Raw genomic sequence first — 18,648 nt, forward strand, 5'->3', positions numbered from 1 at the left:
TCTGCTGCTCTCTTTCTCCCTCTTTGTGTCTCTCTCACACACATTCAGCCTCCCCTTTGTGTGTGTTATTCGCTGTAAGCCAGTCTGAAACAGGATTTCATGGTGGCTGTGTCTGGTTCAACAGGCTTACATGTATTTTGCTGCATAGCCAGTAATACCGAATGCACCCCACACACTTAGCAGTACTCACAGAAAACACACACACACACACACACACCGATCTCGTTGTCTTGTTATCTGTTGCACTCATGTGCATCATTCAGCCCCAATCTGTCTGCTTTAGATCTTCATCTCAATACAAAATGTCAGAGTGTTATCTTATTATCTTCTGAAATATCAACTGTCCGTTCCACAAGGAAGAGAAAAGTAGAGAGCATCACATTTAAACAGACAGATCTGGCTCACATTATGATCTGTCTCCAGCTTAAATACCAGTGGTTGTCATTTCACATTACCCACCACTGCTTCTTTCATTCCCACCTGAACAAAGGGGACGTAGCCTGCAGGTCGCCGCCCTTCTCTATCTCCACTCAACTTCACCTTTGTCCTGGCATTTTTTTAAAAAGGGCATTTTTAAATGGAAAAGCTAAAAAGCATTTAAATCCTGTTTGGTAGTCCTCTATGAGAGCTACGTTGGTGTAATTTATCAGCATTTAGCATGTAATTCTTTCCCTTTTAAGTTGTCATTTCAATACATAAAAAAACCTTGGTGGTTCTTAAAGGTGCGGTAAAACAAGATAATGACAATTACTGGTTTAAAAGAAAGGAAAAGAATATACTACTAAAAGTATTTTTAAATAATAAGTACCTTTGGAGAAATTTAAAAGAAAGGAGATGCAAATTATTCTCTAATGTGTGAAGTGCTTCACTTTTTTTTTTTGTGTGTGTGTTTCTGGCACATTCCGCATTGCTAAAATGAACAAGAGAGATGAATTGGGAGCTTTTGTTTTGCAAAAATGTTAATGGCAAACACTCAGGAATAGCAAGGTAACAACAGCAGTGAATTTCAGATGCAGCAGAGAAGTTTTTTTTAAGGGAGAACGAGACATAAAAGAGTAGAGAAAAGGGAATAATCGCAGGGAGATTAAAGAAGAGGGGAACAGAAATATGTAAAAATGAAAGAAAAAAGAGAAATTGCATTTCCACTGAGGCCTTCCTTTTCTTTATCGTGAGGCAAAAGGCAGCAGAGCAATGGAATACTGGCAGAATTTTAACCGTGTTCTCATTATTTATTTACTGCTCTGAGGAGCACAGCACCAATACACAATAAGCTGCAAAAGAACCACATTTTAAGGGTCTTTTGTTTGGGTTTTTGCACATATATATAATATGTATAATATATATATATATATATATATATATATATATATATATATATATATATATATATATATATATATATATATATATATATATATATATATATGTGTGTGTGTGTGTGTGTGTGTGTGTGTGTGTGTGTGTGTGTGTGTGTGTGGGCAAGCATATGTGTTTATGACTCAACTGTCACATCATAGCGAGGACTATGATTGGTAGGTAGTAAAAAATGACCCTTGCAGCAGCTTCATTCACATTCCACAGAGGTTACTGAGTGTGAAAGCTATTTCACAGAGGAAGCAGTGAGGGCCCGGTGCCACAAAGAAGCATTGCAATGGCATGAGATGGAGGCTTGGATAGACTGTGAGGAGACAGAGAAATGAAAGAATGATGGAAAGGGAAAATGAAAGAAGAGGCTCTGTGTCTAATCTTATTTGAGTGAACGAAACTTTGGTCTTCAGAAACACAGAGAAAGCCATATATACCAGAAGCTTTTAGCTCTGCATGTTTTTTATTTGAGTTTTACGCTGGATGCCCTTCCTGATACGCAATCCTAAAGGGGATTTGTGTTTATGGCTGGAATCAAACCAGCAACTTTTCAATTGCCAAACAAATATGTTAGGACTGGAGGTGCACTGAGAAAACTATATTGAAAAGCAAAAGGAAACAACCCGCGCCACCCCTCAAATTCAGGTACGTCAAGAAAATAAATATGAGCGCAAAGCTGCACAAACAGTTATTCATCATATGTGTTTGCTTTTGTTTTTTGTTGTTGTGCATGATATTCTCAATCACAGACTGCATATTTTTTTTAAAAATACTGGCAGCTGCCAATGCTGCACCTCAGACTCCCAGTAGATGATATGAATTTAAAAATCCTACGTGATTTTCAGAAAATTTGACCTCTGACCTTGAGGTCAAGGTCACTGAGATTCAAACTTGTGCGAGATTTTTTGTTGCTGCACCTGTGGTATGAATTTGAAAATCCTAGGTGACTTCCTTCATGAGTTATCCCATTCACAAGATTTTCAGAAGACTTGACCTCTGACCTCGACTCTGAGGTTAAGGTCACTGGGATTTGAACTCATCCAAGATTTTAATGAGCTACACCTAGGATACCACCTTTCTATGTTCATGTTTATGTCGATATCGGCTACACCTCAAGGCAGGGTTTCTCTCTAATGATGATCTCTGTTCGACCTTTAGACCTTGTTTACAATTTCATTTCTCCAAAGAGAGAAAGCTTTGATGTTTCTATGCAATTCATCATCTTCAGTGAAACTCTAGTGGATAATATAGTATTTGCGAAGTTGGCTAGTGTTAAATTTGAAAATTCAAACTGACTAGAGATTTTCTGAATCCTCGTGCTGTCCTTATGTTATTATTGACTCACTGGTCACCATTTTTCACAGGACCTTTTTAATTCAGTTCAATTTGCCCCAAGTTGCCCCAAGGCACTTTATATTGTAAAGTACAATATAAAAGTACAATAAAAGAAAGAAAACCCCAACAATCAAACAACTCCTTTTGAGCAAGCATTTGATGACAGTGGGAAGGAAAAACTCCCTTTTAACAGGAAGAAACCTCCGGGAGAAGGAGGGGCGGCTATGTGCCGCGACCAGTTAAGGGTGAGAGAAGGAAAACGGGACAAAAGACACACTGTGGGATGTGTACCTTTCAGATTGTTACTCAAGAATTTGTTGCTGACATCCAGAAAGTCTCAGTATTCCAGTTTTCCTATTTATCAAGCCTCAGAGTTGATGAGATATTTAACAGAGAGTGCCGCTTGAATTAAACAGTTACTGCTGTTTAAGTTAGCCGTAAAAGCTGAGGAACACAGATTTAGAGCATGCCAATACTGGAATAAACTGCAAAACTGTGGTGCAGATGTACACTATGGGGATTCTAATTCCAACAAAATATTTTTTCATGTCATCTTCAACTGATGAAAAACAAGGCTGATCAAGTATTTTGTAAATGTTAATTAAAATCATAAGATATGAATGTGTGGCTTCACTGTTTAAATGTGACTGTTTAGAGGCAACAGCCACAGAGAAATTGTTAAACAAATAATATGAGTTTGTAAAATTGAAGTAATCAGATGTAATACCGGTTCTGAAAGCATGTGTATAGTCAACTCTCAGGTTTCACCATTGGTCGTGTGCGTGTGGTGACAGCACCAACAAGCCTGGGTACGCCTCACATCATCCCCTGGTATCTGTTTTTGTTCATAGACTGGATGGATACTACCACCACTGACATCACCTATTAGGTTGTGAAGTCCAGTGTGAAACCTTGTCTCTTTTGCTTTCTTGGTGTTTTGAAACATTTTGTTGTATTCAGAAAGATGTGAAACTAGCCAGTGTCCATGATCAGTGAAGCTGAAGATGCATTTTCTTATAGACTCCTATACAACTGCAACTAAAGAAGTTGATCTTTGCCAGCCTTCGGAAAGGAAGCAAGTTTAGAGCATGCTAGCTTTACAAACATGATCTCAATTTAAATGAAACTTCTTGACGAAAATCAAGGTTAACAACTAATAAATGCAAAAAACTGGAAGTCTTTCAGTGAGGACTTAGCCTTAAGGCTAAAACGTTTAAAACTGAGATTCAGCTAAAAAGAGAGATGTAATAAAACCTAATAAAAAGGATATTTTTTTATGAAAGAGCAGAGGGGCGAGACGGAGACAAGCAGACACACTTGAGGCTTGTTCAGCTTTATAAGGAATTAAATTATCTGTCTATCACAAGGGGCTGGCAATCATGTGGGGCATGTAAGTCCTCTTACACAAATTAATGGCTTTTTGTGGTAGTCAGGGTAACGGGGGCTTATTCCCTAATGTCAACCTTTTCTCAAATCCTCACTCATCACTACTCCATACCCTCTATTCCCAATTCTCACAGGCTCTGCTATCATGTCACAACAGACTGATTAGGGATGGAGGAGAGGGCAGTGAAGTGGAAGGTAAGGCTGAAGGAAAGAGGAAAGGAAAGGACTGCAACATTTTAATGTAAAGCTGAGAATACAGTGTATATAATCTGCTTCTGGATCACGTTCCTAAGGTGCAAAGTGCTGCTTGTTGCATGCAGTAACAGAGAGATGAAAGAAAGGAGAAACTGTGAGGGGGTTTGGAGCTGGAGGGAGTGGAGTGAGGGTGTAGGGAGCTTGAGAGTTAGTTTTGTAGAAGTGGAGAAAATAGCCACTAAAGTAGTAGGTGAAGAAACGAGGATTTGAGAGATTTAAGCGAGGAAAAGACAAGAAGAAGTGCAGTAGACATCGACTTGAATTTTCAAAAGAAAAAAGTGATTATCGCGGTCCACAGGGAGGAAGGAAGGCTTACTCAGAATGGTCTAATTAATTTGAGCGCTAATACAAAGAACACAATATGAAGTCTCCAACTCTTCTCTCCGGATGACTGCTCATGCCAACCACTGTCTCAGCCAGTATTGCAGATAATTTCACATGCAACAGCAGGAGCAGGAATCTGGTATCACATAAGAACAACAGGGAGGAACTGTCGCAGCAGCCAGGTAAGAAATCAAATTAACAAACTGCCAGTGTGGCAATGAATTTCCTAAATTAATGTATTATCTCTTAAATTTTACACCCACTGCTGTCTGTGTGGCCGTTCCAACAGTGAGACTCTTCCCAGAGCATGTTTCTTATTATCATAATCTCTCAATTGACTCTTAGAATCAATAAAGAGTGAGCCATCCATCTAGAAGAGATGTATTTATATTTAATAATCAATATCAGCATCTGTCTTCTGCTTTGGCCAAAGGGGCATGAGTGCACGGGCACATGAGCACCAAATTGATGAGAGGAAGATGTAGAAAAAGCCATTAATTTCACCTTCATCCCTCCACTTAGTCCCCCCACTCTTGGGGATCTCACCTAATACGATCCCCAGTGACAGCCCACCATCTAAGTGCTTGCCTTTATAGCCAGAAGATACCATTCTGTTCCAGCTCAGAGATCTTGCTGACATCTATGCTTCCGTTATTCCTGAGATATTACCCATTTAAAATGTACTTAAAATTTCTCGTTAGGTGCAAGAGCTATATGTATAAACTGTGTTTTCTGCCTTAACGAGATGCCTAAAGATGTTTACAAACTGTGCTTCTGTTCCCCTCAGTATAAGCATGCAATAAACAAAGCGTATCCCACTCAGGTGTTTTAAGACATCTGCAAGCTGTGACTCTTCTTCTCCTCCCACATACTCCTACATATTTGCCCCGGGCCCAGCCAAATCAATATATCATTAGCCAGTCTCTCCACTCACCCCCTGTTTTCCCTCCAGAAAACCTTACCTTCCTCCCACTCCACTCTTACTCTGTCCTCCCCTCACATTTCACACTATTTCATGCTGTTTTTCTCCAAGCGCCTCGCCTTTCATTTTTATTCTTTTGGCCTCCAAACCCCACAATCTCTCTGCAGTCCTGCTTCAGTCCTATGTGTATTTCTCTGCTGATGCGAAGCAAACCGTGAAAGAGGGGTAAAAATGAGGGGGGGGGGGGGGGGTTAAAAGGCGCAATGGGTGGAAATTTTGAGCCACATCATGTAGAGATGGAGATGGTGGGCGTCGGCAGAGAGAAAGAGCAAAGCAGGGAAGAAATGGGGAGCACGAGGGGGAGGGGAGCTTGGCTGCTTGACTGTGCGGGTGAAATGAATGTGTAATTGAGTTGTTGTGGCTCAACCCTTGAACAACTGAGTGATGGAGGGAGCGGCAGCCACAAGATCCCCCGGAGAAGGTGGCTGAGCCCGTGGCTGCTGCACTGTTGGCTAAACGCAGGGAGTTGTCAGTAGCAGTGTAAAGATGCCAACAGCACCAGGTAGCAACATGTCCATCGCTCACTGCAAAGTGTCAAAAGCATGGCGTGTGGAATTTATGAGCGTGATTAAGTCAGGAAAGCATGAAGAAAGCATGAAAACTGGTCACTGGATTGATGCAAGGAACCACAAATTCAGCTTCCTCCTCTCTATTTGATGCCCTCTCCTCCATCTTTCCCCATGACAGACCACCCATTCCTATTTACATTTTTAAACATTCTCATTAATCTCCTCTTTATTTTGCCTTCTCCTTCCTCCTTCCAATCACTTAGAGCAAACCGAGGAGGGGTGAAGTAGGGTAATTAAAATGGGAGTGCTGTGCGTTGAAATGAAGCCAGTACAAAGACACAACTCAACCCTAAAACAGCAAGCCGTGGAGATGAAAACATGAATGGAATAGGAAGGACTGTGTGTGTCATCAGGAACTATGTTAACAATATACTTCTTCAGATGTTGTTTTAATCAAACATTTCTTTCATAGAGACTAGACTAGCCTTCTTTGATGACCCATGTACACACCTTTCCCTCGAACACACACACACACACACACACACACACACAGACACACACACACACACACAGATCAGGAGCAACGCTGCAGAGCTTTGATTGATGTGCTTAGTTCATTGAAACAGGTGAGATACTGACAGCTAAGAAAAACAAGAGGGGAATCAGATCCTGGTTACAATACCACAGTTACTGCAGAGAGAGGTATTGGCAAGACCAGGGAGGGTGCAGATGGAGGAGTCACCTTGAGGGAAAGGCGGAGGGAAGTGACACAGTGGGAATGCCAATTTATTTATTTTCAGGTCATAAGCTTGTAGATATTGAAGAACACACCTGAGAAGCAATTTGTATGCTGGGCCTGAATAATACAAAAAGGTTATAATATATGGCAACAACATGAGCAAATCCTGTAATCCTGAAATCTCTCCAAGTGTTAGCTGTTGGTTCTTGTTCTGTTTGTGGTACAAGCAGGTTCAGCAGTGACTAAACGCTGGCTTCAGTGGAACTCTGCCCCCCCCCTCTCTCGGTGGAAGTTTGAGTGGAAGTGAAATAATATTGATTTAACTCTCAGGCGCAGCTTTATAGATTGATTGTCATACCAAGCAGCCTTTATCCACAATAGTACTGCCCTCAGGCGGCCTAGATTTACTGTTTATCACAGCAACAGATTCAGGTTTGAAATCCACAGTGAAATGTTTTAGAATGACTCAGCCAGGACATTGGGGAGGATTGATTATAATGTTAGTTACACATCACTGAGTACGAAGTGAAATAGTAGAATATATTCAAATTATATTTAATAAATATATCGGGCGTGGCTGCTGTTTTGGTGCTATTTTAAAATCTCCCCAAAACTGGGCAGGACACAAGTGTGCCACATTACACCACAGTGACATCTATCGGTGAAATGCTGATATTCACCCAGAGAGTGAGACGGGTGGCAGGAGCAAATCCTTTTATTTCAAAGTGTCATGGAGGTTTACTGATATCAGAAGACAATTTATTATCTGTAGCCCTGCCTTATTCCATAAACACACTTGTAAATCCACCGGTGAAAACAGTGCGACAGTTTTTCCTAGGTGAACTTCTTTTAGGGCATTACTGGCTTTTCAATACTGAAAGAAGCATAATCTTTTATCACAAAGCAAAGAAAAGAAACTAGCACGTTTACCACTTCATTTTTCTCCACTCACCACAGGACTATTTCACAGATGACATTTAGGCGTGCCACACATTCAACAAGACGCTGGAAACATTCTTCATAGATGGGTTTGTTGGGTGCACATCTGTAATGTGAATCTCCGTTCTGTCACGTCCCCAAGGTGCTCTACTGGAATGAGCGCTTGTGACAGTGGGGGCCATTTGAGTACAGTGAAGTCACTGTCATGTTCAAGAAACCAGGTTGAGATTATTTAAGCTTTGTGATAATGGTGCCTTGTTCTGCTAAAAGCAGTCATCAGAAGATGGATACACTATGGTTATTGATTTGTAATTACTTCATAATGTCTCCCGCAATTTTTTCTTTTAAAATACGTTTCTGGGAAGCACTTTGTAACACTGGTTTTAAGTAGTGCCATACAAATAAACATTATTATCATTATTATTTATAACAGGATGGACATGGCCAGTAATGATGCTTCGGCAGGCTGTGGCATTTAAATGATCCTCAGTTAATACTAAATCGCTCAAAGTGTCAGAAGAAAATATCCCCACATCATTACAACACCAACACCAGCCTGAACTGTTGATACAAGGCAGGATAGAGCCATGCTTTAATGTTTTTTATGATATATTTTGACGCCAAAATCAGAATTTAGCAGCAGACGTTGAGACTCATCAGCGCAGGCGACATTTTTCCAATGTTCTACTGTCCAGTTTTGATGACCTGGTACAAAATTGTAGCCTCAGTTTCCTATTCTTGGCTGACAGGTGGTCAACTGCTGCTGTAGCCCATCTATTTTAAGGTTTAATGTGTTGTACGTTTAGAAATGCTCTTCTGCATATCTTGGATTTAACCAGTGGTCATCTGAGTTACTGTTGTCTTCCTATCATCTTGAAATAGTCTGGCTCTTCTCCTCTGGCCTCTGACAGTTTCTAAAATACTCAGAGTGACTCATTTCACACCAATAATCATACCACATTCAAATCACCTGCCTTCTTCTCTCTGATGCTCAGTTTGAACTTCAGCAGGTCGTCTTGACCATATCTACATGACTAAATACACTGAGCTGCTGCCATGTGATTAGATGATTAGATATTTCAATTAACAAGCAGTTGACCAGATGTACCTAATAAATTGTTCACCAATTAATTCCTTGTTTACGCTATTTTAGCAGATGAATACTCCGGAATATGTATACATTGGTGTTACCATTAGAAGAGAAAATACAAAGCCGACTACCTTAAAATCTGCAGATGAAAATAGTGCCAGACGGCATACTCTGTTCTGAGTAACAGGCAGGAAAACACTTGAGCCTACTTGTGTTTTCAGTAAGTGGCAACAATAAGGGGAAGTTGGAAAAAAAAGAGACGCATTTTTTTAAAACAAAACCAAGGACAAGTCAAATGAGTTTTAGGGGAGATTAATTTTGTTCTTCTGACTGATAATGGGAATGAAATAGCTGAATACAAATGTGTCCTTTGTTCATAGTCACGGGAGTGGAAAGTGGTCGGGAAAGTGCATTAGGCGTGGCACTGTCGGGGAAACGCTAGTCCTTAATTAAATAAATATGTTTTGAAGTGGCCTTGATTGTATGTTAGTGAAACCTTTGTTTAAAAGATCAAGGACCCTCTGCCTCTTCGGTGGTGAAAATTATGCATGTTTTGAGATGTGTATTCTAATGCAGATAACCATTTCAGGTTAAAACCTGAAATACTGTTTGTCTCATGCCTGCCTTATACCTTCTAATGCTACTGAGCACAAAGGAATATTTTTTTAAAAACTGGACAAAGCAGTGGTGTTCTTCTTACAGCTCAGCTGAATCTAAAATAACACTTAACCATCGAAATAGCAAAATGTATAGATTCTTTTTAGTGTGAATTTTTTTGTTATTTGATAGAAATCATTGGTAGTTACCAATATTTTTTTCCAGTGTAGATGTGGCCAGGTAAAAAAACAAACAAAGAAACCTTCTTTTGGTTTCTTCCTTTAGAGGTCACCAAAGCGAACCTTCTGCTTCCATCTCACCTTATCCCTAACATCCTCTGCATGGCCTCCTTCACTACATCCACAAATCTTCTCTGTGGTCTTACTCTTTTCTGTCCAATATATACACTGACGCTCATCTCCACATGCCCAAGCCATCTCAGCCTCGCCTCTCCAACTTTGTCTCCAAACCACTCAACCTGAGCTGTCCCTCTGATGTACTCATCTCCAACCCTGTCCATTCTGGTCACTCCCAGTGAAAATCATAATGTTTTCCTCCTCCTAACCTTGTATTTTTATTAGAGTCCCAGTCTCCAAACCACACATTATAACAGGTCTCACTGCCATCTTCAATTTCACTCAAGATTAAAATAATAATATCAATAAAATAATAATAAATCAATATCTTTATTCTACATTAGTAGAACATAATAAATAAGACTTAGTCACATATATACAAAATTATAGACGAATTGTTTTTATAGAAATTTTCTAGCAACCGAGTAAAGTCGCTTTTTTTCAATTAAATTTCCGATGAAATTGTATTTAAATTCGAGGAACCATTTCAGGTCACAGGCTAATCAGGCTCACAGATATGAGTGCGGACAGCAGGGGTCCCCAGTTCACTGCTTGCTCGCGGTGTACTCCCTGCCTCGGTAAAACTCTCCTTTTAGTCAGCAGTCTGCCAAAATCGACGCTGGATCAAAACATTAAAATAAAACAGAAAAATATAGTGATTGTTATTTGATGTTTACCTAACATTAACGTAAAACAAACTGCCCGGCCACCGTAACGTCCTCAACATGGTTGCGCGCGCCTCTTGGCAGCGGAAGTTGACTTTAGTTGTTTCTGATAACTTCCGTAACCCGTGCTAACCACAAAAACCAAACAGTTTTAAAGCAAAAATGATCGTTTGCTGCGTGTCTGGTTGTAAAAAGCGGTATATCCGCAGCAAAAAATTGAAATTTTATAAAATACCGTCTCGGGGCCACCGGAGGCGTTTGTGGCTGCGAGCAATACAAGAAACGAACGGCAGCACTGCGAGACTCACGGAAAATGATCGCGTTTGTGGCGCTCATTTCATATCAGGTGAGCTAAGATAGGAGCTATGCTAGCACTGTAGACATACTGTAACAGAAACAAGCGGTTTGTTGATTAAAATGGTCGGATTTAGCACAAAGCTTCCTACATATTTTTATTTTTATTTTTGTTTCATAGGAGAAGCATCTATGGAGCGTGATAAGCCGGACTTTGTGCCTTCTGTTTTTACCTGCACCAAAAAAAATCAAAGCCCCAAGAAAAAAGTGAGATGGTAAGAAATGTAAAGTAGTGTTGGGTCAGGATAAAATCTGTGAGGATCAGAGTTGTTGGATAGCTTTGTGTTTCTCTAATAATATTTTTTTCAATTTTTTAAATTAACTTATTATGTTTTAAATTTAATTGTAATATACTTTTTTAAGATAAGATAAGATAAGATGACCTTTATTAGTCCCACACGTGGGAAATTTGTTGTTTTGTTACTTATTCTGGTCTGTATTGTCATTAGTTAAAAAAAACACTTAAAAATTAATTAAGGTAAGGGTGTTTTCTGATAGTTTTGCAGCTTCATTGTTTTAAGTGTCCTCTTTAAAATTATACAAAATTAATTTAACTAGGTCCTTACATTTTGATGCTAAACATCTGATACCATGGATTAATGAATATGGGCTGGAGTGTAGCTAAGCTAAGGTCATATAACATGATGGATGCTTGAAGGTTCCAACAGCAGAGTTCACAAATCACAAGTTTTGCAGGTAAAGGATTGATCTTATTTATAGCGCCTCATCTATAGGACACATACTGCCCTTTAAAGCAAAATTATTCAAATAGTTTTACAGATTTTAAGCTTGAAATTAAAGTTAAGTGCAATATTCCCCAGGTATTACACCATGTACCAAATCCAAATAATTCATATCCCAAATTTGTGATGGTATTCTGTCCCGTTTTTGGTTTCTCAAAGGTTACTTATTTATTTTCAAAGTTTTAAGTAGGGATTTAAAGTTTGCACAATTTTTCTGAAGAACGGTATTTTTCCCTTGGAATTTTTTTTTTCCCAGCAAAATCTGTGGTGGTCATTTGAGAAGTCTTCATGTGATGAGTTTAGATGGACAGAACCTTTAGTGAAATATACTAATCACGGTGAGGACATAATTTTAATTGTCATCATCAGTTTCAAGTGAATGCACACAATGTGATGTTCATTTTATAAATTATGGTCCTCAGATTGAGGCTTCCCAACAGGAGCGCAATAACCTATGGGTGATGTCCCAATGGGCATGTCCATGTGGGCTGCACCAAGGCCTAAATAAGGACTGTTTCGAACTCTAAATCATGCAAATCTACTCTAGTCCAAGATTAAATCCATGGACTTGGAAATGATTAGGGATGCAACGATACCAATTTTTTCAAACCGATCCGATACCGATACTTGGATCTGAGTACTTGCCGATACCGAGTACAAAAACCGATACTTCTACCACACACAAGTTAAACTTAACCAGTAGTAAAGAAACGACCCCAGACAACTCTTTAACCCAAACGAAACGTTTACTGAACGTAAGGGCAGAGACAAATACTGTACAACACATCCCTTTTTTAAACTCAAATGATATTCCAATTCCTTAACCAAATGAAATACACTGTATAAATGAAATAATTCCCTTTCAAATTATATTAAACAACCCAACTTATGTTATCACCTTTTGGTAAGTGACTCACTAATATACACTCCAAAACACGTTATATAAATCCACTAAACACACAATATTCACACATCGGCTCCACACACTCACATTCACACTTGTTGCAGGCCTGTTTGCTGCTCACGCTGGACGATGGAGAAAAATCCTCTTCTCCCCAGTAAGAGCACAAAAGTCTGACTTACAGTTCCGTTGCTCGGTAGGTCGCCATTCACCAGTCCCACACTAAATCCACTCCCTGCGGACCCGATGCTGTCTCTGCTACAGCACGTTAGCCAGTCACTGTCCAGCTCTCCGATAGTCCATAGCGGCTGCCTCCTTGGCGAAGCCAAGCAGTCCGGGCTAGCCTTTAGCCTCGGCGGTCTTAGCTGGAAACACAGCACGGTGGTGCGACCATTGAAACAAAAAGTCACTTCACCCACACTCTGTTGTGAAGCTCTCACACGGTCAGCTTTCTAGTCACACACTCTTTTGTGCTAGTTAACCTCAGTAAAACTAGCCGAGTCTCTCACTTTGGTTCAGCTAACCTCATGCATCTCTCCATGCCGTTCTCTTCTCCTCCTCCATTGCAACAGATACACAGGTCCCGTTTTATGCTACCTTCACGGGCCTCCAGAAAATTAGAACTCTGAAAAATATTTTAACTCCCTTCAGAGTTACATACCATAAAATAATATTTTTATGATTAACATAACAGTTTGATTGCTCTAATTACCTGTATTTACCTTGTGACATGTTACAGGGCAAATTACATTTAGGGTAGAGTTACATCACATAACATCAACTGTGAACACCTTATGTTACCGTGGCGTTTAAGTCCATGGGAATTATGAGTATTCCCATCCGGGCTACATTAGTATCGGTTCATGGTATCGGTTAACTTTTACGAGTACGAGTACGCACACATTTTACAGTATCGGCCCCGATACCAGTATCGGTATCGGTGCATCCCTAGAAATGATAATACGTTCCTTTTAACCAGTGGCGCGAAATTATATAAGTAAAAGCTACTATAACAGATAAAACCCTACGAGAACCTGTTCATTCAGTTAATAGAAGGTTGCAGGTGTACATAAATGAAGCCTTTATGGCAGAATGTTCCAGGTTTTTATAATGCCCATCACTATAAACATAACATTAACAACATATTGACTCGGTGTGTGATATTTAATGTGTGTGCTGTAGTCAGTGCTCTGCTCTGGGTTCATAGTTGTCACGTCTCTTTGCTTCTGAGCTCTGTGTGTTTGAACAGTGCGAGGAGAGAGGGTTGTCTCGAAGCTTGTGGTATTTTAAACAGTGCTGGTGTTTTCTGTTCTATTTTTCTTCTCTGACTGATCAAAAGCATAAAAAAACCCTTTTCATTTTCACTGAGTGGGCGAGAAGCACATTCAGGTCTACTCTGGCCTATAGCTATAGCCAGCCCAGGTCAGGGTTACAAAGGTCGTCCCTTGGTATTAGTTTCCATAATAGAAAAGGCACAGTAACTGGTAATGAATTAGAAAGGGTGATATATATTCAGTAAACAAGCTGCACAGTTATCTCCCATCGTGTTCTGTGTACATATTGGGTCACAGACCCTGAACTGTTGAAAATATGTGCAGCTTTACAGTGTATGACAAAAACAAGGTGTTAATACTCACATTTTCTTTTATGCTTTGATGAGTACTGTAGATATGAGACCCACTTTTATAGATCACTTCATATGTTTGTTTGTTTGTGGGGGGGTTTTCTTTTAAAGGTTTTATGGTCGTAGAAAAAGGCATCGCCGGAAGGCAAGAGGCAGAAGAGAGGAAAATGCAACTCCACTTCAAGCTGATTCTTCTGCGAATCCCGAGCCGTCTGTTTTGATGCGAACTGAAAGTGAGCTTTCAGAAGAAATGCAGACGCCAGCAACCCCCTCAGTGCCAAAGGTAGCAGCCACAACTTGCTCTTTCTGTATATCTTTTCTACTTGGACATTATGCAAAATAGCTGCGTTTTTGTTTGTTGTAAAGTAGTTCTTTTGTAAGACACGAGTTGCAAGATTGTCATAAGTATTTTTATTTTCTTCTAATAAAGATAATGATAAATTCTTTACAATTCTTTACATTTTTTGCCTCTGTGTATTTATGTTTTTCAGGAAGGAGAAATGGTGGCAAAAGTGTCTGAGACTGAAGCAGAAACCCAAATTATCCAGTCTCAAACAATGCTCGACTTAAATAAGACATCACCACCCTTCAAAGGACTACCAGACACCCTAAAACTAGATAAGAGAAGGCCAGTTGTGCTCCTGAAACCTTTAGTTGCATCAGAAGGTGGTTATCGGTGTGAACTGTGCAGTCAGACCTTCACTGATATACCACAGCTGGTAAAACACAAACGGCTGCATGAAGAACAAAGGTCCTTTGTCTGTGAACATTGTGGAAAAAGCTTCATAACTCAGGCAGATTTCAGTGAGCACCATGCTGTGCACAGGGATGAGCCCCTCTTTCCGTGCAACATGTGTGATCGATCTTTCACCACAATTCACCAACTGAAGCGTCATAAACTGCTCCATGTTAAAGATGGCAGGAAGTGCCTCAGGTGTGGCACGCTGTTCTGTCAGCGTCACAACCGCATTTTATTCCTTCCGCAGACAGAGTTTAAAACAGAGTCTGAGCCTGAGGACAGTTCCTCCAGGAGTGAGACAGAAAATGAACTGGAACCAAGCCAGATGACTGAAATACCTGGCAACACTCAGAGCTCAAGGACCGTTACACCTCCACTGTCTACTTCTGCTCCAACTGCTGCTCCTACACCCCCAAATCCTGTATTTCTATCCAAGCCCCCACCTTTGGCTTCATTCAGTATATTACCAGAAATCCCCCCACCGGTGTTGCTGAGACCGTGTCCTGTGCCTCGTCGACTCTATCCAGAAGTGACACACTCAGAAAACCCGGGTTCCTCATTTCACCATGACTTGTTCACCCGAAATACAGAACTTCCATCTTCACTGAAGATCTTTTCACCTCAGTACCTCACCTCAGCCTTCCTAGAGGTTAAAAGAAATTATGAATATATTTTAAGCAAGCCGAAAAAGTGTAGGGTTAAGAATCCGGTGAAGAAGGAACAAAGTGAGGCACCAATAATTTCACCAGAAGAACACACTAAGCCAGAAAAAAAGGAGAGAATAGCTTATGACCTGGAGATTGTGCTCTGATCTGAATAATGGATTAGAATGACCTGTTTACTTACCTGACCTGTTTGCCTTACTTAAGATGTTCAACATTAGTGCTCCTGTCCTATTAGTGTTTCTGTTCTTTGAGTTAAAAGGCATTTTAACAAAAGCAAGGATGTGTTCAGTATTAAACCCGTAGTGTTTGGCTTACACTTGCACCACTTTTGCCTCTCTTAGCACACTGATATATTTGTAAGTACTGTAATGCTGATATAATTTTTTTTAGTTCTGTAGTTAATATCTTTCACTTCTTAATCAGTGATGAGGTGCAATTGTTTTTTTTTCACTACTGTTTGATAAGTAATACTGTTATGTATGTAGAAGATAACTGACCTGTGTTGTAAAACTGCACCAGGTGGGATTTGGGCTTCAGGCTGTATTCTGTACTTGGCAATTTGTGCCGTAATAATCACTTTAGTCTGTGGAAAAATGCACTGTGTGCTACAAACGGCATCAATAATATGATCAAGCATCTCTAATAACAATTGCCACACTATTCAGTTTTCACATCTGCCTCAGCTAACTGGAAACAGATAGCGGTTGCAGCTTTATATTACATACATAAACCAATCAGCCGTAACCTTGAAACCTTGAATAACCTTGATTGCACTATTACAATGGTTGGTTCTGCTGGCAAACCTTGAGCTCCTTGGAATTCGTGTGGGTGTTACTTTTACGTGCAACACACGCCTACAAACGGAAAGGCTCGAGGAGCACGACAAAGAGTCCAAGGTGTTGACAGGGCCTCTAAACTCTCAGATCTCAATCCAGAAAAACCGATGATCCACAGAGGCCAATACAGCAGAAGACAGCTGTTGCTCCTGGCCACATGCAGAAGAGGACAAATCCAGAGGCTCCAGTATGCATGCCCTGAGGAATTAGAGTCATTTTGTCAGATATCAGGTGCTTTTTATGTTGTTGATCATATTCAGTGTATTTGATCAACAACATATGTATGTATGATATAGCTACAGTTACATAATCCATTTGTTACATTTTGTGCATTTTTTTTTTAGTTGTCCTCTTTGTTTTGTTTTTTGTTTGTTTTTTAATCTGTATATGAGAAGTAGATCTGACTGTGAAACCAATGCTGTTTGTTTACTAAAATAAATTATGTTTATGGTTAGAGTAAACAACTGCCAGCTTAAAAATGCCTCCATCAAGTGTTTGTCGAATTTTTAAAGTGAACAGTAAAATTCTCTGGGAGCAGAATTAACAGTACCAACACTCCTTCATTAACTACAATCAATTAAGTTTAGTTTAGAGACTGTTCATAAAAGATGTACATGGTCACAGGGATGTCATCCATTGATTGCTAAGCTCCTTTTTTTTTTTAAACTCTTATTTTTTATTTTTTATTTTTTGTCATTTTAGCTTTTTGAAACTGGACTTCACAAGTGTGTGTAGAGGTAAAACTGAGGGATACTAAGGGATGCAGCATGTTTTTGTTAATTGGAAAGCCAGCTCACTGTAGAGCATACCCTGCTTTATCTTACTTTTTTGGCTTGAATGGGGGCCGTAACTAGCAACTGAGACTATACGCTAATTGGGAAAATGTTTACTGCAGTCATTGGTCATAAAGGCTCATTTTTCCTCACGATCATATTGGTTACATAAAACCCAATATGGTCATCCCACATCACTTTTTAGCACTAGTGGATCTTCCACACTGCCGTTGTGTAGCAGATCCGTTTAATGTATTCATGAACATCTCATATCAATTAACAGTATGTTTTGATCCCATGCTTAACTCCAAAAGTGCCCACGTTCCATCGCTCAGGGTTATGTCACCTGCTGTTTCTACAAGTTGCTGAATTTAATTAACATTTTGTGGTCTCTTATATGGATTAAGGCACCTTCAGCTTCGCTTTTCTGACTTGTAAGCTATGATATTTGCACTGTTTGCACACAATATGGAGTTTTAATTTCCCATTTGTAAAAAACAACAACTTTGGACTGATTACGTTTTATTTTATTTTTGTTTGTTTGTTTTGTTCTCTTTCAGCTGACCTGTATGTATATGTACTCAAATGTAGAAATGGCAGAAAACATGAACAAATGGAAAGATTGAACTACCGTGTACCCATTTCCCCCACACCAAGAAGCACCTAACCAGCTATAGCTGTAACAAGCAGTACACTAGTTCTCTACCCATTACAACCTTTAACATTCTGCATTTCACTGTTCACTTTACTGTCTGTTAAGATTTTCTTTAAAATTGATAAATGTCCAAATGACACATGCTTGGAATAGCATTATCTGTTAAAATAGCTAAAGCTATTTCTCAGCTGGTGATTTGCAGCTGTCTACTGCGTGCCCATTAGACTTGCTCTCACATGGACACAGGAACAAGAGAAAAAATAAGCTGTATGAAGTGAAATGTGCTCTTTACATAATGTAATAAAATTAAATTGCTGTATTATATTTTTTTTTTTTTTGACTTTTGTTAATGCGTAGATTTCACAGAGTTGTAACAGTTTTGAAGGAAAGTTCAAGGTTGTCAGACCAAGTAGTCTCTGTCCTGATGGTGGCTCTAGAGGGATTGTTAAAATGACCCAAAAATGTCTGTCTAACTTTCTTGGACAGTCTTCCTGTCAGTGTGTCACACTGCATTAAAACCACCTGCTTGTTCTGTGAGCTGACTGCACAGAAAAACCCCGCAGTACAGCAACAATAAGGTGTGTACTAGTTTTCATTGCTTGGAGCTTTTCTTGCTATGCAGCTGAATTTTCCAAGGAGGATTTTTACTTTAACTGCTGCATGGATGTGAAGTGAAAAAAGGACCCCATTGCTCTATAATCCAACCTGCCAACCACAGTTTACATAGTAAAAGTCCTATTTGGCCATACAGATGTTTTCAGTTAACATTGCAGTTATAAAGCCTTCATGTTATCAACTTCTGAGTCATTAGGTTCA

General features: G+C 39.6%; 1 protein-coding gene across 1 annotated transcript; it reads left to right on the top strand.

The window, feature by feature from the left end:
• The first annotated feature begins 10,657 nt into the window (after positions 1 to 10,657).
• LOC134618530 (zinc finger protein 92 homolog) lies at positions 10,658 to 18,143 on the top strand. Its single transcript, XM_063463967.1, has 4 exons — positions 10,658 to 10,888; positions 11,018 to 11,111; positions 14,276 to 14,447; positions 14,656 to 18,143. The coding sequence occupies exons 1-4, from the start codon at positions 10,705 to 10,707 to the stop codon at positions 15,712 to 15,714; spliced, it is 1,509 nt and encodes a 502-aa protein (XP_063320037.1). The 5' UTR covers positions 10,658 to 10,704; the 3' UTR covers positions 15,715 to 18,143.
• The last annotated feature ends 505 nt before the right edge of the window (positions 18,144 to 18,648 follow it).

Source organism: Pelmatolapia mariae, linkage group LG20, assembly GCF_036321145.2.
Source record: "Pelmatolapia mariae isolate MD_Pm_ZW linkage group LG20, Pm_UMD_F_2, whole genome shotgun sequence".
NCBI lineage: Eukaryota > Metazoa > Chordata > Actinopteri > Cichliformes > Cichlidae > Pelmatolapia > Pelmatolapia mariae.

Coding starts and splice junctions, on each gene's coding strand:
- LOC134618530 (XM_063463967.1), top strand. CDS start 10,705: ATGATCGTTTGCTGCGTGTCTGGTTGTAAAAAGCGGTATATCCGCAGC. Junction 11,112..14,275: donor CCCAAGAAAAAAGTGAGATG/GTAAGAAATGTA, acceptor TTTCTTTTAAAG/GTTTTATGGTCGTAGAAAAA. Junction 14,448..14,655: donor CAACCCCCTCAGTGCCAAAG/GTAGCAGCCACA, acceptor TATGTTTTTCAG/GAAGGAGAAATGGTGGCAAA.